We start from the raw sequence: 27659 nt of genomic DNA, 5'->3' as shown, positions 1-27659 counted from the left end.
GTACATCTGGCACATTTAAGCATAGGAAGTCCCTGAAGGAAAAACTCCAGTTTCTCCATTTAGAAAACGATCCACACATTTTAACAGCGGGTTGAAGGGGTAAGTTTAAAGTGCTGCATCAACATGGGTGGTCAGTTATGGGTTAGGAAATGGCTCTCTGTTCCAAAATTCAAAATGCCTAAAGAGTAAATATTCTAGAGTTATACTATTTACTGAGGAGAGGTTGGAGCCTAAAGAAATTACTGGTGTCTGAAGTACTAACTCTATCACCCTATGAGGCCTTCGAACCCAGCGGTTTCCTGCTAAAGCAGACACTTGGCTAAAGGGGAAAGAAATGCTGCTGTGGAATTTGGAATTCACTTGTTCATAGAAAAATATATTTAAAATACCCATTATATGTATTTGAGAGATCATTATTGTATTACATATCAAATACATGTTGAATTAAGTGGGCTGGTCTATAAATCCAACAGCCAATTATAACATTGACCACATAAACCAGCATGTATAAAAAAATAAGCCAGTTACTAAAGGATAAATGTTGTATGATTCCACTTATATAAGGAGCCTAGGGCAGTGAAATTCATAGACACAGAAAGTGGAATGGTGGTTACCAGGGACTGTGGTGAGGCGAGAATGGCAGTTATAGTTTATTGTGTGCGGTTTCAGTTGAGGAAGGTTAAAAAGTTCTGGAGATGGACGGTGCTGATGGTTATACAACAACCTGAATGTACGCAATGCCACAGAATTGTACACTTAAAATGGTTAAAATGGTTAATTTTATGTCTATTATATATATATTTTACCACAATAAAAATAAATAGAATATAAAGTGTTATAGAACTGCAAGAGACAGTAGAGTAATCTTGCCAGATACCTCACCACCTCTGACCCGTTTTCTTCCAGTCTAGAATGTCTTGCCTATATGCCACCCTCACATCCAAACCCCCATCAAAATCATACTCAACATCTAGTTCAAATGCTACTCCCCAGTTTTAGGGTTATTGCACTTGATGTACCTACCCATAGGTAAGTGGGTAATATTTGGCAAGTTAGATATACCTATTTGGGGCTACGGAGAGAGGCTAGAACCAGAGACATGAATTTAGAAGTTACCGGAATAAAATAGATGATAATGACCAGGCCAAGTATGCAGAATGAGAGGAATATATGTAGTGGCCACTCAATAAATAAATAAATATCTGCTGAATTGAATCTAATACGGGGCTTCTTAGAGGTGTGTTATATTAAATTTAAAGTTATTACTATTTTGAGGAAAAAACATTGTAGGAAGGAGAAATTTTTTCTCTTTTCAGCTTCCTTCAAGTTTTATAAGAAAACTCAAATTATTTTAAAATTAAAGAATATTCCAGAAACATTCACCAAACACTAAGAAGTTAGCACAGACAAGTCTCAGGAAAAATAATGAAAAGGCCACAAAACTGTACAGACTCCATTCTGGAATATTTTACTTTAATCGTTCAGTTTTTTAAAAAAATATAAATATCAGTGGTGGTAGTATGTGGAGGGGGGCATATTTCCTTAACATAAACAGAAATATAAAGCCATTTTTCAACAGAAAATAAAGGTACGATTCAAATTATATTCAATGCCTGAGTGAGCTTCATTTTAAGATTTACATTGAACTAGAAAAATATTTAAAAATTATAAGAGATTCTCCCAATATTGTGAGATCAGAAAGGAAGGGTTTGCTTATTTTAGCACTCTTCATAAAGACTAGCTTTGTCTCTCATGAAAATCTGCAGTGAACTGAAATTAAAGGAAAATACTGTGGTTATACTGATGTGTTTGTCTGGTTTTCACTCTTGTTTTTAAAAATGAAGTTAAACAGTGATCTCAGTCAAAATGAATACCCAGTACATTTTTGCATGTCTCAAGGAAATCACTACAACTGTATACAGTTCCAAAGAGTGTATAGTTTTCTCTCAAATGCAATAACTTTTCCTGCAGTTTACAGTGAGGTCTTGGTCATGCATGATATCCTGTGTAAGGACAACCTGAGAAACACCCATATCCTACTTTACTCAATTAACTTGATTCACAAAATTCCCCATGTCAACTGAAATGGAAGGATGGGTCACAATAAGAACATAAGTTGATTGATAATGCAGTTCCCTGATGGTACAAGGATGTAGCCTTCAATTACATTGACTTCATTAAACAGAACCTTGTTATATTTGATATGATTTTACTTAAAAATATGCAAGCCCACAAAGTCACACTGTTTTAATATTAATTATTTACAGTGGCCAAGACATGGAAACATCAAAGTGTCCTTTGATAGATGATTGGACAAAGAAGATGTGGTATACGGTATATACACAATGGAATACTACTCTGCCATAAGAAAAGATGAAATAGTGCCATTTGCGACAACATGGATGGATCTTGAGATTATTACGCTAAGCAAAATAAGTCAGACAGAAAAAGCAGAGAACCATATGATTTCACTGATATGTGGTATATAAACCAAAAACAACAAAAGAACAAGACAAACAAATGAGAAACAAAAACTCACAGACACAGACAATAGTTTAGTGGTTACCAGAGGGTAAGGGGGGTGGGGGGTGGTAGATGAGGGTAAAAGGGATCAAGTACGTGGTGATAGAAAGAGAACTGACTATGGGTGGTGAACACACAATACGATGTATAGATGATGCATTACAGAATTATACACCTGAAACCTATATAACTTTATTAACCTTTGTCACCCAAATAAACTTTAATTAAAAAAAGAAAAATAGTTGGTCAATTTAAGAAAGTAATTTAAATAGTATTAAAAGGTTATAAAATCATATGTCTTTTTCTTTGTGTGTATATATGTACATCTATATAGAGATAATACACACACATATTTATTTACTTTAATGTACATAGGTTCAGGATACAAATAATTATCAGCCAGCTGTGAATTTCTACAATTTTACTATGAAGCGACATGTTCTTCAAAGTAGTCTTTCATATCATGGAATTTAATGATGGGTAAAGGAAATAAAAATAATTCTGTTTAAGCCTTAAAAAGACATCTTGGATAATGGTTTTGTATCACTGGCTGGTGTGAGAACATTCTACAGTCAGATTTGGACAAAACAAACTATCAGTTTTATTTATTTAAGAATTAAGTATTTATTGGGTGACTGGTATGTGTATACTATGAGGGGAATTTTTTAAAAGGGAAAATCTTAGGAATAAATAATGCAAACAGAGCTACAATTCATTTTCTGTGAGAGTACTGAATATGAATAAACAGAGGTGATAAGCAATCAATAAAACAGTCAATACCATTTCAGTGCCCATTTTCAATATAATATAGAATAGCCTATTTTAAATAGGGCTTATTTAATATTTGAAGTTAGTTACTAAAAATAACTTACCTGTTACAGATGCCTCAAAATAGCAACAGTTCAGGTTTGCTCTAGAGTGGGTGTGGAATTACCAGGATTAAATCCAGAAAGAGTAAACCATAATGAACAAATCTCTCTCTCTCTCTCTCTCTCTCTCTCTCTCTCTCTCTCTCTCTCTCTCTCTCTCTCACACACACACACACACACACACACACACACACACACACACACACGAAAATAAATTCATGCTATGGGAATTAGGAGGAGGACCGAAAACTACTGAGATTGAGTGACCACTCATAGGATTCCTAAAAAGGAATATGATCTGCTAACTAAGCTTAGGAAAGAATATGAATGCACATGTCACAAATAATCAAATAATTATGCATATAGTAAAATGGAGTAATGGCTAACGCTAAGAAGTAAATTGAACAGGAATTGCCAGCAGTATTACCTTTTCTTGGAAGCCTTCACACCATCCCCCCAAAAAAGAATAGAAGTGACTGCTTGCTTATAGATGTGCTCTATTTGTACCTTAGACATATTTAATCACAATAGCTGCACCTTTTTAGCACAATATGGGACTGTGAGCTCCTTAATGGCAAGAGTGAGTTGTTCATTTTTATATCTAGCACCTAGTAAAGTGTACGATACATAGTAGCTGTTTGACTGTTTAATGGTTCATTATACTATGCATTCTTTCCACATTCATCTATTTCATGTAATATTAGAATAAATCAGCCTTTGTAAGAAGGTAGGGAAATTGATGATGAATTTCTATATCAGTATTAACTAATACAGATAAATTATCATAGGGTTTATTTGGTCAGAACATAAAAAGATAGCATTAATTTTTATGCAGGCCAACAGCTTGGTAAGTTATAAACATATCCTTTTTGGCCTAGAGATAGATGAACCAAAAAACCTAACCAAACAAAAAAAGCCTTCCCCCATTGTGAGCCCTGCAAAGCAAAGATCTAACTGCCTTCCTTTGAAAATTTTGGACACTGGGATAAAAAAAGTTTGTGTTTTTTTTAAAGTGTGTTTTTTTCCAGGACCCACCAGCTCCAAGTCAAGTAGTTGTTTCAATCTAGTTGTGGAGGGCACAGCTCACAGTGGCCCATGCGGGGATTGAACTGTGAGCCTTGTTAAGAGCACCGCGCTCTAACCAACTGAGCTAACTGGACGCCCTTGGAATAAAATTTTTTAATTGTAATGTAATTTAAACACTAATCTAAGCTCAATTTTTTCAAATTATTTATGCTTCACATTCAATAGGCACAAATCTAACTTCTAACTCTAGAACCCAGGAACTCTTGGATTTTACTAAAGAGTTTTCTGTTATGCACTAACATCTCTATCTGCTGGAACATTAGGTGTCTGCTAATTGCATGATCCTGGAAACTAAAAATCCAACTTTTTTTGGATGGGGGGAGGGAATAGATATTATTCTATTTAATTTCATTTCAACAAATATTTCTCATGTGCTTAAGATGTGCTATGCCCTGTGCTAAGTGATGTAAAAACCAAGACTGGTTGAGCTAAACTCCCTGCCATTAAGGAGCTCACAACCTGAAAGGACAGGGAGATGTGTAAATAACCACCATACCTCAAAGGAATAAGTGACTTACTTACATATTCCATCAATTCTGAGGTTGAGACAGACTGGACCATTGAGAATAATGTGTTAAAGCCCAGGGGGGAAGCTCTTTCCTGACAAAGGATATGTCTCAAGGACCAGCTGCATTTCTATTCCTCCATCAACCCAAAAGTTCAGGTGTGGAAAAATGGTGCAACTGAGTACTGGAATGCATTCAGGATACAGCTGCTAAATCTAAAAACAGTCTATTTGGCGCTCTGAATGGAGTTAGATTCTGCCTGGAGGCCAAAGACTGCCAAATCCTAATTTAAGACACTGCCTTTCAAAAATAGAATTTAAAAAAGAAAGAAAAACTTATAATTCAAATACCTTATGACTTAAATAATAGAGCACACACATTACCTTTAAATATGATCCATAGTATTTTGTTACATAGGAGCTGTCACACTGACTCAAAACAGTTATTTCTTGCTGAATGTCTTCAATTTCATCTTCGGCTTCCTCAAGGTCTATGATTTTAATAGCAACCACTTGCTGGGTACGGTTATCAATTCCTTTGAAAACTTCTCCAAAGGAGCCTTTCCCAATGCGTTCTAATTTTGTGAACAGTTCTTCTGGATCAGCTATATTATTCTAAGATGGGGAAGAGAAAGAAAACAAACGTTCTCCATCAAATTTTTTTTTTAATAAAGGAAAACAAATCACATAAGACATTAACACATTTTTTAAAAGCCTACAAAATTCCCTTGACTCTTCACATGTGCTTTGTTGGAACAATTGTAACCCCAAATGGTCAGCTAGTCCATAATCTACTGGATCACTCACACTAACAGTTTAGCTGATCCTGCTACCACAAACAATCCTATACAGCAAATGTTGTCCCTGATGCCTGCCAAAGGGCCAGGCACATTTTAGAATAAAGCAGCTGGTTATGCACAGTTTGTACATTAATGCTGTGGTAGTGATAGTGAGAGAATACCTAACCTAAGCTACAGGTAGGTGAATCATTAACAATTCTAACATCGCCCCAGAAATATATTACCTTTTAACTTTCTTTTTCTCTCTCCAACTTGGACATCCCGATCAACCCACCTATTCTTTTAAACCACCATGTAAACAATACAGAACACAAAAGACTCAGGAATTTATGAGTCTTTTTTTCCTCTTTACTTGGGATCTTATCCATTTGTTATGTTCTCATCAATGGCTGAAATAAGATTATATGCCTTTATCATAATTGCTAGTACTCATGAGGAAATGGTAATATATTGAACTTTCACAATTTACTTCAGTGGGAATCCAGAGTAAGTGACAATTTGCTACAACAAAATCTGTAGTCAAGTATAGGTTTTTAGGTTAACAAATGTATAGGCATGACTTAGATTTATAAATTCACTGTCTTTTCCTGATTCACAAATATCCTTTATCTTATCATATACAATTCTTTTTCCCCCTCCCTCCTGTCCCCCTCCCCGCCCAACTCTGAGTAAAGCCGTTGCTGTTCTCAGTCTAGTTGTGGAGGACGCAAATCACTGGCTCATGTTGGTATTATGAGCCTTGCGCTTCCCCTGGCTGAGGCAGTTGGTCACCAGTCGTCAGTCGGCTACTCACAGCAGCTCAGGGCACCCAGCTCCAGGTCGAGCCATTGTTCACAAATCTAGCTGTGGAGGGCACAGCTCACTGGCCCATGTGGGAATCGAACTGGCGACCTCGGTGTTAGGAGCACAGCGCTCCAACCACCTGAGCCACCTGGCCACCCCTACAATTCTTAATTAAAATTTTATTCTCGCAAGATAACCTTTATATACTTACTTAAACTCATATTGCTGAATATATTCTTCTAATCAAGTAGAAAGACAAGATTTCCAAACCTCACCAAAAGACACGTTATTAGTTTGTATTTAAGTGCTTTGTCAGTCTGGACCTAAAACTTTACTTTGAGTTCCTTTAAAATGTAAGAGGATGTTATCTAGTTCTGGTGAACTGTCTATATTTAATTTGTCGATTGAACCTAGATTATCTGTTCATGTACTACAATTTTATCTAGTCATCAATTTCAGGAGACAATTATAGAGTTTGCATGTTCACTTATATCTTCTTTTATTAGACAAAGAGATCATTAAAGCTAAGGATAAAGCTAAAGATTAAGGATATTTTTTCTCTCATCAAGTTCTTTGCACCATCATCACCAAAATGATCTACTACTACTCTAGTAAACACAGGGAATATAGTCAATAATATGGTAATAACTATGTGTAGTGCCAGGTGGGTACTAGACTAGTCAGGGGGATCACTTCTTAAATTATATAAATGTGTAACCACTATGCTGTACACCTGAAACTAATACAAAATAATATTGAATATCAACTGTAATTGAAAATTTTATAAAAAGGGGGAAGGGGAAGGGGAACAAAAGGTTCAAAATTTCCAGGTATGCAACAAATAAGTCATGGGGATGTAACGTATAGCATAGGGAATATAGTCAATAATATTTTGATAATGTGGTATGGTGTCAGATGGTTGCTGGACTTATCACATTGATCACTTCTTTAGGTATATAAATGCTGAATAACTATGGTGTATACCTGAAACTCATATAATATTGTATGTTAGCTATATTTTAATAAAAATCTTTTAAAACTTATAATTGCTTTTAAAATGTTTTCACTAACTTTTCTTTTTTCCACTTGCTTAAATACTGTTTGCACATGACCTACTTAATTTATAAGCTTCTCCATTCTCCTTGGTTGGATTTTTTCCCCATTTCTAATAGTTGTACTTTCTATGTAGTACTCTCTTTGATATTGCAAACTACTTGTTATCCCAATCCACCTCCAGCACCCACATGAAACATATTGTGAGCTTCCCATATAGGTTTTTAAAAATAGTTTAGACTTCCAGTAGGTTTCAAATGCATTTTTAATGCTCACATTTTGTTATAATATGTTCTCCAAAACTTGAGTACCATCATTATTGATTTCCTTGGTGTATTCTTTCTTTACCAAGACATTGTACTTCATTGTGATCACTATTATGCAATAGCTAATCCACAAGATACCTCTCTTCCTTCTTTTGGTGATGGTTCTTGCCTTTCTAATATCTTGTGGCAAAAATACTCGTCAAATAGCTTGGTGATAGGTTCACTTCCCTATAACTTCCTAAATTCAGTGGATTTGGAAAAATAAAAAGAACAAATATTTCAGTTCTTGCAATCTAACTACAAACAAATCTAAAAGTTTTAAATATGCCATTGATTAAAAAATATATAGTATGTACTTCCTGATACACTCTCAACTAGGAAGTACATTCATTAACTTTATAAGAAGAATTTTTTGCTGTAAGAAACAAAGATTAAATCCTGATCTTCCTAATTCATGTTTTAAAAGGATTTGATTGAAACAATCAACCCCAGGGAGAACACAGCTGTTGTGGCTTTCTATAATCAATGGGTTCCTGAAAGTATGTAAATCAAAGATTTAAAAATCAAATCACATTTTGCATTTTAAAGAAGCTCTGAAGAATCCTAACTCATCAATATAGGTTAAGATTTTAAATCAAGGAATATCAAGCTGGAGAAAGAAAAAGAGAAAGATGCATCATTTACACAATGTTTGTATACCCCACTCTTGTATTTTGGGACTAAGACTTCTCATGCAAAACCCAAACTTTCAGAGTGGAAGGGATCATGAAAACAAGTTTTCACTGGTATAACCTCACTTCCCTTACTATCTGAGGACAGAGACCCCTGCTCTATTTGCCAATTCCTGAATTTTGGATAGATAACACCTAAATTCTAACTCCCCCTTCACCATCTCCCCAGCTTTTTGCTGAGTCTTTATTAAGACAGATTCCCTTTCTGTTTTTGATGCAAGAGCAAAAGTCAAATAAATAAATAGTAAACATCCCAAGTAACACAATTTAACAACGACCTATGTAAAGCTGATTTGCCCAATCATTCACATCACTCTTCTTCAGAGCCTCTAAGAAAATCAAGTCAAGTCAGCTTCCTCTCCTAGACCAATTGGGGGTGGAGGGGAATCACTGCATAAACTATATAAATGTCTAACCACTATTCTGTACATCTGAAACTAACATAAAATAATGTTGAATGTCAACTGTAACTGAAAAAAAAATAATTTAAAAAGAATATTAAAATTTCCAACATTTTCTACTTCTACTGCAAAATTGCAGTTTACTACCATATCTGTTTTTGGATTGCCTTCTCAAAACCATAGCCTAGAAAGGATCTCTAAGTTCTGCAGCAGTACATGAGAGGAACAGCTAAATTAACTTCATATTGACTTATGATGAATGGTAGACAATTTATACATGCCCCACAAAAACGTGTCTATGAAAATGAAAACCTCACAGATCCATCTCAGAACATTCACTTATTCCTTGACCGTCTTTACCTGTCCTTTGATTGAATTTGGACTCTTCAGGTATAAGTACATTATTACAAACTTGTCTTAGACAGAAGGTATCATTACTATTAAAACACCAACAAGGATAACAATAACCTTTTAGTATGGAAATACTCTTAGGAAGTCCAACAGGGAAAAATGTAAGATGATCATTTTGCTTGTCTCCTGTGTAAAGTCAGGGACAGATGGAAGAAGACTTCTTGCATACTTAAATCACAGAATCAGGGCTGGCGGAAATTTTGAAGGTTCTCTAAGTACTTTCCTGTTCTGGCTGCACATGAGAATCCCTACTACAACTTTTAAAATGCAGATACTTAGGCCTCATTCCAAAACTACTAATTCAGAATCTCTACGATTGGGGCACAGCAATCAGTATTTTTAAACAAGTACTCCGAACTGTTTTCTACGTTATTTTGGCACCAGTTTTAAGATCAGCATTTGGGAACCACCGGCAAACAGATCTTGAATTTGTACCCTTGATTATATGGAACTCATTATCATAATTTCCCCCAGGCAAGCCTGTGGCTCTCTTCTAACTCTGCACACATAGAGGACAACTTGGAGATTAAAACAAAACCAAGAGCATCTTGGTATTTATATACCTATATTTTAAAAATTAAGTCTTCAATACTTCTTCTAAGGACACGTCTAAAATTAGTACCCACCCCCAAATAAGACTAGACATAATATTTACGAAAACATACACAATGTATCCCATACACTTTGTATATCTAGTCTTGACATTTTTTTACCCAAGATAGCCTGTGTAATATAATAATAGGGTGTAAAATAGGTTAAGATTTAATTGATGATTAAACAGTCAAGGAAACAGTCAGGAAACAGTCAAGGTTGACAAAGAGTACTAGTTTAGTTTAGGTTAGCTAGTAGAAAATGGGTACAAATTATGGAGGGGGGGTGTAGGGAAGGAAAAAGTTTTCCTTGACCCTCTTAGAGTCCCTAGCTGGGTCTGAAAAACTGACAAAGACAGAGGAACAGAAGAAAAATATAAATTTATTTAATATTTTTAACATGACACCAGATCCTCCATAAGGAAATAAAAACTCACAGGGTGCCATATTTTGAGGTAGCCTGTCCTGAACCCCATCAGGGGGCATTAAAAATAGGTGATCAGGAGAAACAAGAAAATTAGAATTTGTCTTGGGATTCTAGCAGAATGGAAACATAGAGACCCAAAGGTTGGAAAGAACCAAAGGTAACAAATCTAGTTTCTTTGAGGTAGCTAAGTCAGACCTCTAGTCTGGAGCTGAGAGTGCAAACACAATCGATTTAGGGAAGAGAGGTAGATTTCTCAGAGGATTTGACCAGGAATGGTTGAGCTCACGTATTCTGAAAGAAACTTGAAAAACTAAGAACTAAGCTGTGCAAGGCTGACCTCAAACTAGGTTTTATACTTGCCTCCCTAACTTAATAAAACCCATTCTATGAATGCTCTGGGCTATAACAGCATTTGCGGGGCCATGTGAAGCTGGGATATGGAGTGCGGTCCATATGCCATCTGCAGGGTCCAGATGATGGATGCCTGTCTTAGATATCAAGCTGAAAACAAACAAAAGGATTGCGTTGTGGTCTGGGAAGAATGTAGTTATTCCTTCCACAACTGCTTCATGTCCCTGTGGGTGAACAGAACAATTGCTGCCCCCTCTGCCAGCAAGACTGGGTGGTCCAAACAACCGGCAAATGATGGTGGTGGAAGGCTTTTTTAGTGCAGTTGTCCAGAGCCTTAGTGGATCTCATTATCAAGTGTCCTACAGAGGCTAGGACACTCCAGGGGACTAACTAATTCTTCAAATAGGAGGAGATGGATCTTTGGTCTTTGGGGCCTCATCAAAGGCACAGTTTAGCGTTTTGTCAGTTTTAAGTTAAAAAATTCTCTGCAATTAAGAAGATAATTTATCAAAGATGGTCTTTCTTACCTCTGTGGTATGTGTCACACACACTGTTTAGAAGTGCTACAGAGGAGGAGAGAACTACAAATTGACCTTTGCAATTTACTTTTTGATATCCAAGGGGCTGTGGAAGCAGTTCCATTCAGAAGAGAAGTTTTTGCATGCATACGGTTGATCAGTTGAAAAAAGAAGACAATGTTATAGTAACAAATAAAGTGCAGTTTAACCCCCCAACCCCAAAAAAGGGACACCATTTGCATTTTTACAAAGACTGATGTGTGTATAGGCCGATCAGTGACTCACTGAAGAGGAGATGTATAGAGGAAGTAATGAGCAAAAATGTGCTAATGATATCAAGCCACATAGAAAGGAAGACCTCTTACTCCCTTCAAATTCTCAAGTGGTAACATGGGGAGTGGCTTGCAGTGAACTCAGGATGCCCTGACAATCACAGAGAATAACTAAAAATTTTAGCCTAACAATGTACTAAAAACTAGAGATATCGCGTTAGCTACCTAGTATTTAAATTGTTCAGATTAGTTCTCTCAAGCTAGAGCTGAAATGCTTTTTTGGATTACTTCCATGTCTGTACTATCAACTGTCAGTTAACAAGTAGAATACATGTAAATAAAAGTCATTCTCTGGTGATTCCATGAGCCTCAAATTCAATTAGCTTTATTATGATTGCCTATGTTAAGATTTTTCAATTGTCCTGTGAACATTGCCTTATAAGTTTGTGGAGTACTTCCTAATCAAAATACTGCCAGAAGAAAAATAAAGATTAAAATCAATAGTCATATACCTCCTAGTACTGCTTGCATTCAAGATCACAGGACACTACCTTTTTAAAGTGCTATATATGATCCAGGCACAACTGATTTCTCCCTGGATAGAACTGTAACAGTACAGGCTTTTAGTGCTGGAAGGAAATGTATAGGTCATTTGATCCAACTCCTTATCACCACCATCAGCAACAAGCATTTATTGAATGCATGCTGTGTCCTAGGGTAATACCACCTAATGGAAGCTATGAAATTTAAGACTATTCATGTCAAAATAATGGTAGAGGTAGGGAGAGGTTATTAAGAGAAAAAGAAATTCTGGCATTAAAAGAATTATAGAATCTTTGAGATGAACAGGAATTTAGCAAACATCTGATCCAAAATCTAGTTTTATAGGGAAAAAAACTGAAGCCTAGAGTGGTTATAAATTGTTCAAGAATATAAGGTAGTTCATTAGAGGCAAAGCTCAAATGTGAACCCAGGACTCCTGAATTTTTAAGTCTAAGTTTCTTTCACTACAGCTTGGATTAATTTGTAACTTAAACTATATTCTTTTGCTATAAAACCAAAATTATTTCCATCATGAACAGATCACACAACTGCCCAATGTCTACTTAGTAATAGCCCTACATTTAAAGAATCTGAAAAAACTAAAACTTAAAAGAATTTGAAAAACTTAACAGAGGACTTCCCTAGTCTTCAAATGATATGATTACTTACAATTATTGAACCACTCTGCAACTGACTAATCCTTGCATATATGCACAATTACCAAATATTTCATATTACACTCTTACAGAGAAGTGAGCCGTATGTAATCTTGACTTTTTGGCAAGATTACTACACTCAGCCCATTTTTTCCATGTCAATAACTAGACTGGAATGTGGAGCCTTTAGAGTGTAGGAGGCAAAGTAGTGATGGTATTCCACACCATGATTCTCATAGGATGCAATGTCCAGACGCCAACAGCTCTAATTACAACTTTATCACTGATTTATTGTACTTCAGTCACCTTTAACACTAAGATTTTCAGTTCTGTTCATAAAAATAGACTCTCAAATTGATGAAATTTTCCGAGAATAAAAATAGTATTTTTTTAAAATTTTATTTTATTAAATTTATTGGGGTGACAATTGTTAGTAAAATTACATAGATTTCAGGTGTACAATTCTGTATTACATCATCTATAAATCCCATTGTGTGTTCATCACCCAGAGTCAGTTCTCCTTCCATCACCATATATTCGATCCCCCTTACCCTCATCTCCCACCCCCCACCCCCCACCCCCCTTACCCTCTGGCAACCACTAAACTATTGTCTGTGTCTATGAGTTTCTGTTTCTCATTCGAACCATGTGATTTCACTGATATGTGGTATATAAACCAAAAACAACAAAAGAACAAGACAAAAAAATAGTATTTTTTTGTGGAAGGTTTTATGTTGGAATAGAATTGTTCAAATGACCATGTGAATACTTAGATTACTTTAATAATGAGGACAAAACTCCTCATAAATTATTTTAAACTTTTGAAAACTTTGACTTCAGAAGAATATTTTTCTGCTTTGTACAACCTCAGGTTCATATTACAAGTACCTGATAAAATATGGAATACTTAAGAGACCTCTGTGATTTATATCTCTGAAGTGAAATACGTAGCTTCACTATATTTTGCATATAACAGAATAGGACCTAAGATAAAAACTAAGTACGTCTGTATATGTTTCAAAATTAAATATGAATTAATTGGGCTTGTGGTCAAATTTCTTTAGGTGGTTAGTTTGAGTTTGCATTTTTGTATTTGCATGTTTATGAGAGCTAAACACATAAAGAAGATCTTCTTAGTTTACCTATATTTTTATGGCATACTCACACTTTTACATCTCAAAAGTTACTATAACTTGCTTTTGCAACATAAAAAGTCAAATTGCCTGAGTTTATGTGTATGCAGTGAAATAAATGTCAAAACTGTGTCACAACAACTGTGGGTTTCCTTCTGGTCATCAGACAGCATTTTATCAAATCACAGTTGAGTCCCTGTCTTTACTCACTTGCTTAAAAGGCAGTTTTGAGATGCATGAAGTAGCAGCAAGGTAGCCCCGGTCTTACTGGCAAAGCATCAAGTCAAAGGCACACACAGTATTATTTTGAACTCTTAAGGGACCCATTTAAACTTTCAGTAATACTGTGCATAGCAACAAGAAAAATGTGTTTATAAGTCAGAAATAAAATTAAATTTATAAGTACTTTTGCATCTTCCCTTTATTTTATTATTCCTATTTTAAATGCACTTCATTAGCAAAAATACTTAGAATGCAAATACAGATGGTGCCAAAAAATGTATACACATTTTAAGAAAGGAAAAACTGTATTAAAATATTAATACTCAATATATACAAAAGACGAATACAAGTCATGTGTATATATTTTTTGGCACCCCTGGTATTTTAGTAAAGGATAAGTTCATTAAAATTATTACAAAAGGTTTTGACATAACTGCATGAATAACATAACAGTGTGAGGAGTTTCTCCTAATTAATAACTTGGAGTCTACTTAATCTTTAAGAACAAAAGAATATCTGATACTATCCCTTCACTTAATTCCCCCTATTCAAGACAGTATAAGAGAAGAGCTTCCTCTGCCTCCTAACTTGCATTCTTCTTTATACCCAAATTCAGATCAAAAGAAAGAACAATGAAGTGAGTGGACACATTGTGGGATGTGATGAATGCATTTCTTTACATATGTTTGTAAGACAGTTCAATTTACAATCCAGTAAAGAAGAATGAAACATTTCTTTCTGTTTTCACTTAACCACATACCACATTTTTCTAAAGAAAAATGAAATACAGACAGGATAATAGGGAATTTATCCATAACGTCCCCCACCTTAGAACTCCTAAAGCAGGAAACCAAGTCATAACAGGCAGCACTTTTATTAGCTCCATTTCCAAGATAGATCGTTAAGTTCCTGTTATTTTAATTGAGAGTATAAATGTCAGACTATTTTGTTGAGTCAGGTAAATCATCTTTGGATCTAAGATGTCTTAAATTAAAGGAAATAACTAATTTTGTCTTTTTGACTAACTCTTTGGGATCTGAAGTTCCCTTAAACCTTTAATTATATCCATGGGTAAGGGGAGGGAAATACCCTTCAAACAATCACATTCTTCTCTCAGTAAACCAAAAGTCAAGGCTATCATCACAATAAATACTGGATGCAAATTCCATTGCATCATTTAACTCATTTCTCTCTGACCTTACAACCATTACAAAGGAAAAAAGAGGTCTGGTTTCTTATAAGTATTACAGAGATAAAAAGAGCAGAGAGGTCAGGCAAATAGGCTTAATTTTGCTTATCCCGGAAATTACAAAAAATCAGCAATTAAATGTCAGCTACACCATTTGTATAATGAGGGAGAAAGGTAGACTCAATGATCTCTAAATCCCTTACAGTTCTCACACTGTGGATTTGTGAAGTATTAGAAGCCCAGTCCCTCTGTTCTGCTTGCATCACTAGCAGTTGCTAATTCTAGTTTTGAATCGATCATTAAGGTAAGGGATGAATTGGCATTGGTCACATGGCCAATTCTACAGTGGTACACAATGGCTCAAACGAAAAGTATGTACTACTCCATTTTTCAAGTAAGAGATTCAGAATCACTAATAGACTGCATTCAAGTCCCAACTTTTGGATACTATAATGAAGCAGGCTCAGAAGCCAAGGATGGATAAAGAGTAACAGTGAGTTACTGTTCAGACTGACCTCTTACCCCTTGCACAAGCCATTATATGTGATTGACTGCTCTAAGGAAGTCAAGGGGAGCCAGAATTCAGCTCATACAGGTTCTATTAGTCTTCCTTTCTTACAATTTAAAGTAAATCCATTCAGAAAGTAGCCTAATTTATACTTGCCGACATACAGAACTAGAACATCCAAAAAAACTAAGTGCCCAAATGGAAAATTTCATGGATGTCTTACCATATCTCAAACCCCATACCTTCAGTGAGTAGTAGCTTAGACATACAAGCTTAAATGAAATGCTCCATTGGGGAACAATTCTTTCTTACTTTTGAGCCTTTGAGTCATACCATTTTCTCTGTTGATATCTTACCTCTCCTTCATCTCTGAAAATCCCTCATCTCTAATGAAAAACAAACAAAAACACCTTTCCAACTCCTCAGGGGAAATTGATCACCCAAAGAGAATCAATTGCTTCATCCTATGCCCTCCCACAGCCCTTTGCTTGAGCTTCCATTACAGCACGCATTTTATTATCTTTGCACTCTTTTATTGCCATGGCCTTTCTATTTTCTAATGAGTAAACTCATTAAGGATGGGTCTCTGTCTCACTAAGCACCACATACTCTCACAGCACCCAGTATAGTGCTTCATATACTGTGGGTTTGGGATGTTTGCACAGTGTTTACCTGGGGGCCCTCCTAAGATGAAATCTTTGACATGAGGTTGTCCTTTCATTTGCCATTTGATTTTTGACTTTTGGTACAGGGGAGATTACATTCAATAAACTGAAGGATATTAAAATAGGTATGAAGTTCTAAGTCAATCCCTTTTCTCACATGTGATTGACATAACAAAAACTTTCCAAAGTTTGACAACTTTGAGATTTTTCTTTCTACTGGAGAACTCTTTAGTTTGCAAAACAGCATGTCTTGAAATAATATGGAGCTATACCCAAAGGAGAGTTGGTAGTAGCCACACAGAGGGATGCATATCAGTGCTATATGCAAATCTGATTTTGGGAACACATCTGCAATCACTATTAACCAGAACCACATGACTACTGCATGTCTTGGAGAGTCTAGGATGATTTCATACTCGAATGCAAAAATTAGAAGTCTTGAAGAGTCCCAGTCTGCGTATCACTCTGCTGTACTTTTCAATTTAGTTGGGCTAAACACACAGAAATACACGATTCAATCAGGGATCACATTTAACCATAAGCATTAATGTTAAAATTAAAGGGATTATTACTGACTAGACAGGATGTTACATAAATATGGCCTGGGATTGATAACAAACCCTAACAATAAAATATTTATTTGGAAAGGGGGACAAGGCATACTACGAAAGGAAGACAAAGGTTCTACTAATATATAAATGATAAAACAAGTATCCTAATTTATTCAGGCCATTATTTAATCAAACCCACACAGGGCACTTTAACATTATGGACATTGAGAACCTCATTTTATGCTATCCATACTGGAGGTAAAATAAGAGGATGACATCCTAGTACTTTCAGAAATAAATACCTTTGGAGAAAATCTAAAGCAGAAGCTCCTTATAGCAAATATCGAACTGTCATGGATAATGTCATGGTGAATCTTTAACACACTTATTAAAATGCATTGGATTAAAACAAAATTGATTTTCTCACTGCCTATCTTCCTTCTAGATGTGGAACTCCAATTAAAATCAATAGGCATGAAGCTTGTAAGCATAGCACTAAATTATTAACACCATGAGTTCTTTCAGAATTAACACTGATTGTAAAAGTGGAATTTTACATAGACTTACCTTTTCATTCTTAATGAGAAAGTGGCTGCAGTGTAATTTCCCTGTAACATTTTCCTCTTTAATCAAATCTATATTTTGAACAAATTTAATGAAATAGTATTTGCAAGGAGTTACCCAATGGAATCTTAGGACAAAGGAAAATTATCTCTTGGATCCTGCTGGCTTTAACATTCTATGATCCTAAGAAAATGATACTGATGGCGCGATGGTGTCAATAGCAAACAATTTTAATCTCTGCAAACACTAAGAATGGAACAGAGGAGATTATAGAATATTCTAAAAGAATGATCTCTAATATTTTCAACAATCATCAGAGTGAGTATTTATGCATGTGTATGGATGCAAGGCTAAAGTAATAATGATTATTGTTATTTTTTATGACTTATCTACTTCTTTAAAAGATTTGGAACAGTGTATTAATAAATACTAAGAATACACTCAGAAATCAAGTAAAATGGGATGTGTACATGTGACAGTTGTACCTGAAAACCTAAGCTAAGAAGAACATAAATGAGCATAAAAGTTAGCTCTCTACTCAGCACCATGATGCACCCAAATATATGAGAAATTAGTTTACGTTAACAAATTTGTTAAATTAACAAAACAAAACAGGGGCTAAATTTTAACATCCTCACTGATGATGGTTTTATTATTGTTATTCCCTTTTCCTTGTACAGGGAGTACCAATTCATTTGAAAAAAAAAAGCCCTAAATATTTTCATAGTTCCATTTTCCCAAAGAATTCCAGCTTAGAGAACTCTTCTTCTTGTCGTAAATTAATTTCCTCTTAAAGTTCACCAACTTTTCCTGAACTGAAATTTATCAAACCAGTCTCCATCCTACCCTACAGCCCATTGTCAATAGCACTTGTGAGTATCTTAATCCCTATCCCTAAAGGTACAAATTCACCAGTTTTTATCCCCATTGATCTGTGCTGATATTGCTGAAATCTGTTCATGTTACCAAAACACATATGACAACTTAAATGTTCAAATAAGGGGAGAATGCTACTGAAATTATGAAATATCTACTAATATAAATTGAATCTTTCAATTTTTAAGAAATACCATTATAAACATAAAGCTGTCTACATGTTCTCCACAATGCTATGGCTAAGATAATATATTTTATTAGTTGAAATTTATAGTCCTTGTTCATTTAGCAATCAACAAAACTATAATTCTCTAATAAAGATAATCAACATCTAGTATCAAATGTGAATATAGGCAAAAATCTGATCCCCTCCCAACCTATGTAACCTGTTTAAGAACTTTACAGAATTTTAGAACTGGAAATAACCCTTATAAAATACTTGGATTTTTTGATTTTACAATGAGTGATTTCTAGCTGGAGGTGGGGTGGGGAGGGCAATGACAAGTAACCTCAGGATGGAGACAAATGACAAAGTTCCTTAATTAGTTCTTGAATTTCCATAACCAAAATACGCTTGATGAGCAATTCAAAGTAATTAAAATGTTTTGAACAGTGTGCTACCCGAAAAGATCTGTGATCTACAACTTGAACTGACCAGTACCCTATCATTTTACAGCCCTAACCAGAGAGAAAGTACCATTCACCAAACAAATCCTCACTGCCCACCCCAAAAGGACCCATAAACATTTTTAAAAACAACCTTAGAATTCCCTCTGTCTTTTCTTGCTTTGGCTAATTTCATTCCCTTTCTTTCCCGTCTTCCCACCCAGTCTCAAAGCCAGCTCAGCTAGCCGGTGATGCCTTTCTTGACCATCTCGGTAGCCTGACTTGACTCATCTTTCCTAGGACTTTCTGGTCAGGCTAGCAGGGAGCCCCTGAAAGCCTTCATCAGATGAATCTGAAAAAATAAAGTCTTATTTCAGGTAACTCTATCATGTCTGTACATTGCCTTAAATCTACTTAGTGACAAAGGCCAGAATAGCGTGATTTTTTAAAAAAGGGATGATGTCTAACATTCTCCAGGAAAAAAATAGTGATAGACTTCATGATTAACTGAATACAAAGATGAAGGAAATCAGTAGCTAATTACAAATAATACCTGCTGCTCTTTTTCTCCTTTCATAATTTTGTGATGTACCAATATATGTTTTATGTCTGGGCATCTCCCCAACTAAATCAAGTAGTTAAGTGGCATTTGGTAAAGTATGATTATTTCATACGCTATGATCTAACTATTTTAATATATTATTATTTTCCATTTTTTAAATTAGTTTCAGGTGTACAAAGCAACGTAATAGATGTTTAAACCCCTCATAAAGTGATAACCCACCCCCCAAGCTACTACTTCTCTGACATCTTATATACCTGTTATAATACCATTGACTATCTTCACTATGTTGAACTCCACATCCTGTGACTGTATATACCTATACATTTAGTTAACAGTTGACATTCAATATTATTTTACTACAGCTACAGGTGTATAGCGCATTGGTCAGGCATCTACAGTCTATGGCATGATCCCCTTGATAAGTCCAGTGCCCATCTGGCACCTTACATGATCTTTACAACATTGTTGATTACATACCCCATACTGTATTAACTACCAATTTCTATTTCTTAATGCCTTCATCTTTTTCACCCTGCCCCAGCCCCATTCCCATCTATCACCCTGATAGATCTAGTACCTACCTGATACCATACCTAGTTATTACAATATTATTGACTATATTTCCTATGCTATAACCTACATCTCCGTGACTACTGTACAACAACCAATTTGTACTTCTTAATCCCTTCCCCTTTCACCCATTCTTAACCCCGCTCCTATCTTAAACAAGTCCCTCTAAGATTCCTTGCAATACTGGTTTTTAATACAAGCTTCTTCTTGTCTGGGAAGCTCATCTCGCCTTCAATTCTAAATGATAGCCTTGCTGGGTAGAGCAATCTTGGTTGCATGTCATTGCTTTTCATCACTTGGAATATTTTCTGCCACTCCTTTCTTTCCTGCAAAGCTTCTGTTGAGAAATCAGCTGACAATCATATGGGAGCTCCCCTGTAGGTAACTAACTGCTTTTCTCTTGCTGCTTTTAAGAGTCTCTCTTTGTATTTGACCTTTGACATTTTAATTATGATGTGTCTTGGTGTTGACCTCTTTGGGTTCATCTTGTTTGGGACTCTGTGCTTTCTGGGCTTGAATGTCTATTTTCTTCACCAGGCTAAGGAAGTTTTCTGTCATTATTTCTTCAAATAGGTTTTCAATTCCTTGCTTTCTCTCTTCTCCTTCTGGTACCCCTATAACGCGAGTGTTGGTACGTTTGATATTGTTCCGGCAGCCCCTAAAACTCTCCTCAATTTTTTGAATTCTTTTTTCTTTTGCTGTTCTGGTTGGGTGTTTTCTACTATCTTATCTTCTACATTGCTGGTTGGATCCTCTGCTTCATCTAATCTGTTGATTCCCTGTAATATATTCTTCATTTCCATTATTATATCCTTTATTTCTGACTGGTTCTTTTTTATGGTTTCCAGCTCTATTTTTATGCTTCCTATCCCTCTTTTGAAATTCTCTGAGATCATTGAGCATTCTTATAACCAGTGTTTGGTACTCTGTGTTTGATAGATTGCTTATCTCCGTTTCGCTTAGTTCTTTTTCTGGAGCTTTGTTCTGTTCTTTTATTTGGGACATGTTTCTTTGTTTTCCCATTTTGGCTGCCTCCCTGTGTTTGTTTCTATGTATTAAGTAGAGCTGCTATGTCTTCTGGTCTTAGTAGCATAGCTTTATGTAATAGGTGTGCTGTGGGATTCAGTGACTCAGTCTTTCTGGTCACCTGAGCTGGGTACTCCAAGTTTGTCCCTAGTGTGGGTTGTGTGTGCCCTCCTCTTGCAGTTGAGCCTTAGTTGATAACTGCACATCAATGTGAGGGACTGACCGTTGGGCTCACTGGTTGTGAGGACTGGCCTTGACTACAGTGGAAGAGTTGTTGTGCAGGGGCTGACACGACAGCTCCAGCTCATTTTGAAGCCAGGCACTGGGGGTTCAGCCCCAGGACCACCTTGGAAGCAATCCACTTAGGTCTACTTCAGCCACAGCCCATGCCCCACCCGGGGCCACCCAGTGGGAGCCAGAAAGAAATCCGCAGACAGCTGCTGTGCTTGGAAGTGCCTTGAGAGGCCAAGCTGCGAACCAAGGCCAGATCCTACTAGTGTCGGCTTAGGGCTGTTCAGCCAGAGGCACAGGACATGCTCAAACCAGATGCTGCTTGTCTGGATTCCATGAACCTTTGAGAGTCTAGGAAAGTCTGCAGCTTGAGCCAAGGCAGATGGTCTGCATGAAAAAGTGGCTGGAAGCGGCCTGGGTGTGCCCGAAAGTTGGGAAGGGTGGGGTCTCAATAGCCAGGGCATGGTGCACGAACTACAGAGGCTCAGATACGGCAGCCATCTGTGTTCGCACGCTGGGTATAGGGAGGGCTCAACAAAGAAACAGTGGCCTCCACCAGCTCCCCCATCCAGCGAAAGCCACCTCTCCAGCCCCCGTCCCAAGCCTGACAACTCAATTCCCCACCATTTGTCCCTGCCACCTTTTCAGCTGCTGCCCCAGCGCTGGAGCTCAGAGTAAGTGATTTCGTTGGTGGGTAAGTCTGTGCGTCCCTTTAAGAGGAGCACTTGTGAGTGCAGCCGCCCTCCATCTCACTCAGTCACAATCTCCGCTGTTTTTCACAACCAAAAATTATGGGGACTTCTTTCCCTGGCGCTGGAACGCTGGGCTGGGGTGGGGCTGCTGGTATCTATTGCTCCTTTAAGGGATGGGGTACCCCCACAGCCAAAATAGCCCTCCCGATCTTTAATGGTCACATGCGGGTGTGGGACCAGCCCATGCCATGTCTCTGCCCTTCCTACCAGTCTGGAGGTGGCTTCTTCTGCAAATCCTTAGTCGAAAGGCTTTAGTTCAGTTTGATTTTAAGTTATTTTCAACATTAGTTGTTTTGTAGATTACTAGTTTTAATTTTGATGTGGTTGTGAGAGAAGGTAAACACAGTGCTTACCCACTGCACCATCTTTGTTCCTCCTCTATTTTAATATATTTTTGATTAAGTGCTGTTCTCCTTACTGCTGAAAAGTACTTGAGATATTAATTGTAAGGTGAAGACAGGAGGAAACAAATGTGATTATATCTGACACTTAACATTCTCTAGTCACTTTCCTTCTCTAATATGGTCCTTTAATTTAAAATAGTCATCAAAGCAATCAATGGCTTCCTTTACATTTCCAAATAAAATTCATCCAGTTTTATTTTCTTGCTTTAGAAATTAAGAAAAATATTAAAATGTATCTGTATACACACACAACTTATCATTCATTATAGTTACCAATACAAGTTTCCATATAATTCAATCATTAAAATTTATGTCTAAAAAATAAAAATATGTCTACCTCTTTTCTATAATCTGGACTCTTTCCTTGAACTAAGCATCACAATAATAGAACCAATATACAAGTCAGTTACCTTAATAAAAAGAAACTTTCCTATTATCTTACTGCATTCTCAACCTCAGAAAAAATACTATAAGAAGCTTCCTTTCTTTAGATCAGCAATTCTCAATGGGCTTCCATGCCCTAAGACAGGGATCGCCACACTTTTCTGCAAAAAGCCACATAGTAAGAGTCTTGGGCTTTGTAAGCCAGGTACAGTCTGCAGTCTCCGTCAGATATTCTTTTTTTAACAACTCTTTAAAACTATAAAAAATATTTTTAGGAACAGTCTGCAGGCAGGATTTGGCCCTTGGCTATAGTTTGCTAATTGCAGCTCTAAGGAATCTACTATATGTAATAAATAAACTCCTTTCCAATGAAGCTAGAATGGTCTTAGTAGTTGTGTCTTTCTTAGGAGAACTGAGAAAACATTAACTCAAATCATTTTCTTCGTTTTGTGGTTCACATGACAACTCTGGTTGAGAAAGGTTACATTAAATTAACAAAGCTCCAAAAATACTACTAGAGGAAGGTGATCATCCTTATTTAAAAAAATATAGGCATTCAAAAATATTTACTAGGGAGAGGTTAAAATCCAACATTTCAAGGAACTTTGATTTTGTCCAAAGCATAAGCCAAACATTATAGTCTCACTACTTCTTAGTAGAAAATTAATTACACGTAGTAGAAAAGTAATTATATATTAATTGCCTCAGTAGAAAATTAATTACATCTAATTTAAAACTTGCTTGGAATGGGTACCTGATCACTTCTACATATAAATAGTCATGTGTGCCTTATGTTTTATAAATAGTAACCTAGTCTAGACTCCTGAACAGAATTCCCAAAGCTTAATTTTAGAGCTTAAGGGTTACCTATACAATCACCTCACTTTATATTTGAGCAGGCATTATTTCACAGCATAGAGGAACAGAATACACTATATTCTTCATTCTAGTAGTTAGGAGGACACAATTTAGTGTCCTACCAGAAAAAAAATAATTAAAGTCTCAAGCTCTGGAACCACTTAGCCATATTCTTTCACAATATACACATCGTATTTTCACTTAAAGGAGTTTTTAAAAATCATCTAAAACTGTGCATGTTCTTTCAATTAGGACCATACTTACACTATAATTGCATGACACTTTGTCATTAAAAATACACACAAGAGTAATCAAATTAAAATGCTTTAAGTTATACAGACTGATTCTCCCAAAGAACCCAGGCATGTGAATGGACAACAGGAGAGAGCTGTCTCTATCCTGGAATTTGGGGAGGGGGTTGCAATTCCTGGGCAGACAACAATGTTTGTTTTTAAAGTATGAAGACATTTATACCTTTTAAACGATTGGCAAGTTAAAAGCCAACAATAGAATAACACAGTATTTAGTATCCATAAGGGTTCTTAGAAAAAAGTAGCTGGACTACATACTACTTAGAAATCTTCTCTCAGCCAAGACATAAATCAAGTGATGCTAAAAAGTCGTTAAGCAAACCTATTTTAAAGTAAATCTGAGATGCTACTCAGCCTTGAAATGTTCCAAAGAACTGCTTTAATCATTTCCTGTGGGAGAATTTCAAAGCCAGAACCTATTGGAAAAGCAACAACAATAATAAGTCCAGTCATTTAATAGAATGATTCCTTCTCTTTAACCTTCCCACCCCCCAAACAACAGTCCAAATTAGCTAAATATAATCCAGTGATAATCTGGCACTTTTCCTTCTTAATGAAAAGTGTTCATTTTGCCTACAAAAGAAAAAAAGGCCACCCAAAACGACTCCATGTATCTAGAAACAATTTATTGGCCCTGTACATATGCCACCAAAATTGCACATCTTAAACAGAAAAGCAGCTGAAATCACCATCCCTATGTCAGCTCTTCCCCACCATCTTTCCCAAGCTTTCTCCCAACCAAAAAGACTCTTTACAGATATTTTCTTGCCATAACAAATCAATTATGCAAATGTAACTTTTATCACAGAAGTCATAAGCAACACGAAAGAAATGAATTACTATTACCTCCCCAATTTCCTTTTCTGTTAGTTTTTTCTCTTCTCTGCAAAAAGTAGAAAAATTTCCCATTCTAAAAAATAGACAGAATTCTCAATCTTTAAAGCAAAAAAACTTTACCCCTTCCTTGGAAATACTGTCTCTCTTCTTCCAGGGTCCAATACCTTTTCCCTCACCTACATTTTCTGTTTCCTTATGAGGCAGCAATAATCCTCTGGTATCATGAAATTCTACCTTCCCTGAGCAGGGTTTACACTGCAGCCTCCAAAGTGATGCCTGAACCTCAGCAGATAGAAGATCCATAGCAACAACGGTAATAGTTTTTTTCACTTGCTATTACCAGAAATCACAGTCCAAAAAGACAACCATGGAGGTGTCACCTATGCTAAAACCTTGAAATTGATTCATTATTTAACTAGTTAAGTCCCATGTTTTCATTTATGTGCTCTTTGGGAAGCCTATGACACAGTAAAAAAGATCTTTCAGTGACAATCACTATTTTTTTCCATGAAGAGATAAATAGTCAAAAAAAAAAAAAGCAGTTCTCTGGATACAAGATTTTGTTTGTCACTGAAACAGAATGTAATGCCCCATCCCCTCCATTCCCTATCACCTTAGAATCCATAGTATAATGTACCTATAACAATTTTAGCTTCAAAATAAGAGTTTAGATAATGACCACAAGTTTCTGTTAACTAGAAGTCATCTGTATAATAACCACATGCCTCTGATTTACTAACAGGTAAACCAGTTTATATTTATCAAAAGCAGTGATACTCTGTAAGGCTATTTCATGGGAGAAATTAAGCAGAGAATTGAAAATCTTGATAAATATAATCTATGTAATGTTCAATTCTAATTCACTAAGATAGCTTAACAGTGGCATTAAATTTCATTAAAAGTCATTTCCAATGATCTGTATCCTGTATAGAATATGACTGCTGTGAGGCCAATTCAGGAATAATAATAAATATTAAAGGCAGAAAGAATTAGCCATGATAAAAATGCAACATGTTTAAAATCCTGATAAGCCTATTACATATTTAGACATAGGTACATATATACATATATATTTACCTTAGAGTAAATATTTTTAAAAGTGGTAGAGTTCTATGTATTTTCTTTATAATAAAAATATTTAGCAAATCCATAGATACCACAATTTTTACTGAGTACATAATTTTTACATAAATTTTACTGAATTCCTGTTATACGCAGACCTTCTTAAATGACACTGCCAAGTCATAACTTTCTGCTTCTTCAACTTACTGACCATCTTATCTTTCATCCGTTTTTGACAATTCACTTTTCTACTTTTTAAAAAGTGATGTCTAAAATTGGCAGAGTTGATTAAAAACTCTATAGGCAAATGTTGAGCCTTATTTTCTTGAGTAGACTAAAAGTCTTATAGTTTCAGACATAAAATATACTTCATGCCCACTATAGTGTTCAAGTTGACCCTTGAACAACAACAGGTTTGAACTGTGTGGGTCCATTTATATGTACATTTTTTTCAATAAATGTGCACTCAGGCCTCTGTATCCACAAATTCAACCAACTGCTAACAGAAAACTCATTTTCCACAGTTGGGAATCTGCAGATGCAGAGGGCTGACTGTATGCATTGTTCTATGATTTTTTTATATAAGGGACTTGAGCATCCAAGGATTTTGGTATGTGCTGTAAGGGGTGTCCTGAAATCAGTCCCCTGTGGATACCAAGGGACAACTGAAGTTTTTTGGGGGAGAGTCAACATTTATATGAAGATTTCCAACCGCACGGGTGGGGGAGGTGAATGTCCCTAACCACTGTGCTGCTCAAGGGTCAACTATACATTGCATGTGCATACGAGTATATACACACCCCCATCAATTTTATCCAAAAAAACACACCCTTTAATCTACCACCCAGAATAATGAAAAATGGGCCACAAGTGTAATTAAGTATCCTGGAAAAGAGACAGTTGCCACATAAGAGGTGTGAGGTATAAGGTAAACACATCAGAATTTTTATACCCAAACAAACTGTATTCCCTACCTAAATGGAGAGCAAGTCACCTAGGGACTGAAGAAATTTATTCTAATGATAATTAAACATTCCTTAAAATGTGTTTAGTGCACCACTCAAGGAAGACTGACAGACTTTGGTGACTAATTGAATATGGAAAGGAAAGAAACATGACTGGAGAATGAAGACTCAAGGATATGGCTGAGTTTGAAAGAAAATGGGTTCATTTTTAGAAATGTTGAATTTTAAGTGCTGAATTTCTGTACATGTTTTTGAACATCCTCATTGGTGGCAAATCTTTGATTCTGAATGATAATTTTGTTTTTGTTGGTTGTGTGTTCATTATAGAAACTGAAAAGTGATTTAGGTCCAAGGCTCATGAATGAAGTAGGTAATCAAGTTTGCTCACATTGTTTGGGGTGGGAAAACTCATTAAGTAGGCCCTATATGCTTCTCTTATTTTCAGTTCTAATCCTTTGAACTAAGCTCTGAGCTCTCCTATAGGGTATCTGTTAGCAAATGGTAATATATTAATCTGACAAGTATAAAGAATATTTTAGAGAGCATAAGCTGGAGTCAGAAAAGCCATTTAGGAAATGGTTTGATATTTCCTTAA

General features: G+C 36.0%; 1 protein-coding gene across 2 annotated transcripts in view; it reads right to left on the bottom strand.

Annotated features, from left to right (window-relative positions):
- STK26 (serine/threonine kinase 26) overlaps positions 1-27659 on the bottom strand; it is a 64108-nt gene that overhangs the window by 25721 nt on the left and 10728 nt on the right. For both annotated transcript variants that reach the window (XM_019719511.3, XM_019719512.3), the window contains exon 3: positions 5368-5598. In XM_019719511.3, the coding sequence (XP_019575070.1) occupies positions 5368-5598 (231 nt within the window). The remainder of the gene's footprint in view (positions 1-5367; positions 5599-27659) is intronic.

This window comes from Rhinolophus sinicus, chromosome 18, assembly GCF_057876585.1.
Source record: "Rhinolophus sinicus isolate RSI-liver-muscle chromosome 18, RSI-T2T, whole genome shotgun sequence".
Taxonomy (NCBI): domain Eukaryota; kingdom Metazoa; phylum Chordata; class Mammalia; order Chiroptera; family Rhinolophidae; genus Rhinolophus; species Rhinolophus sinicus.
Note: the sequence above shows the minus strand (reverse complement) of the source record. Positions and strands in the feature narration are given on the sequence as shown.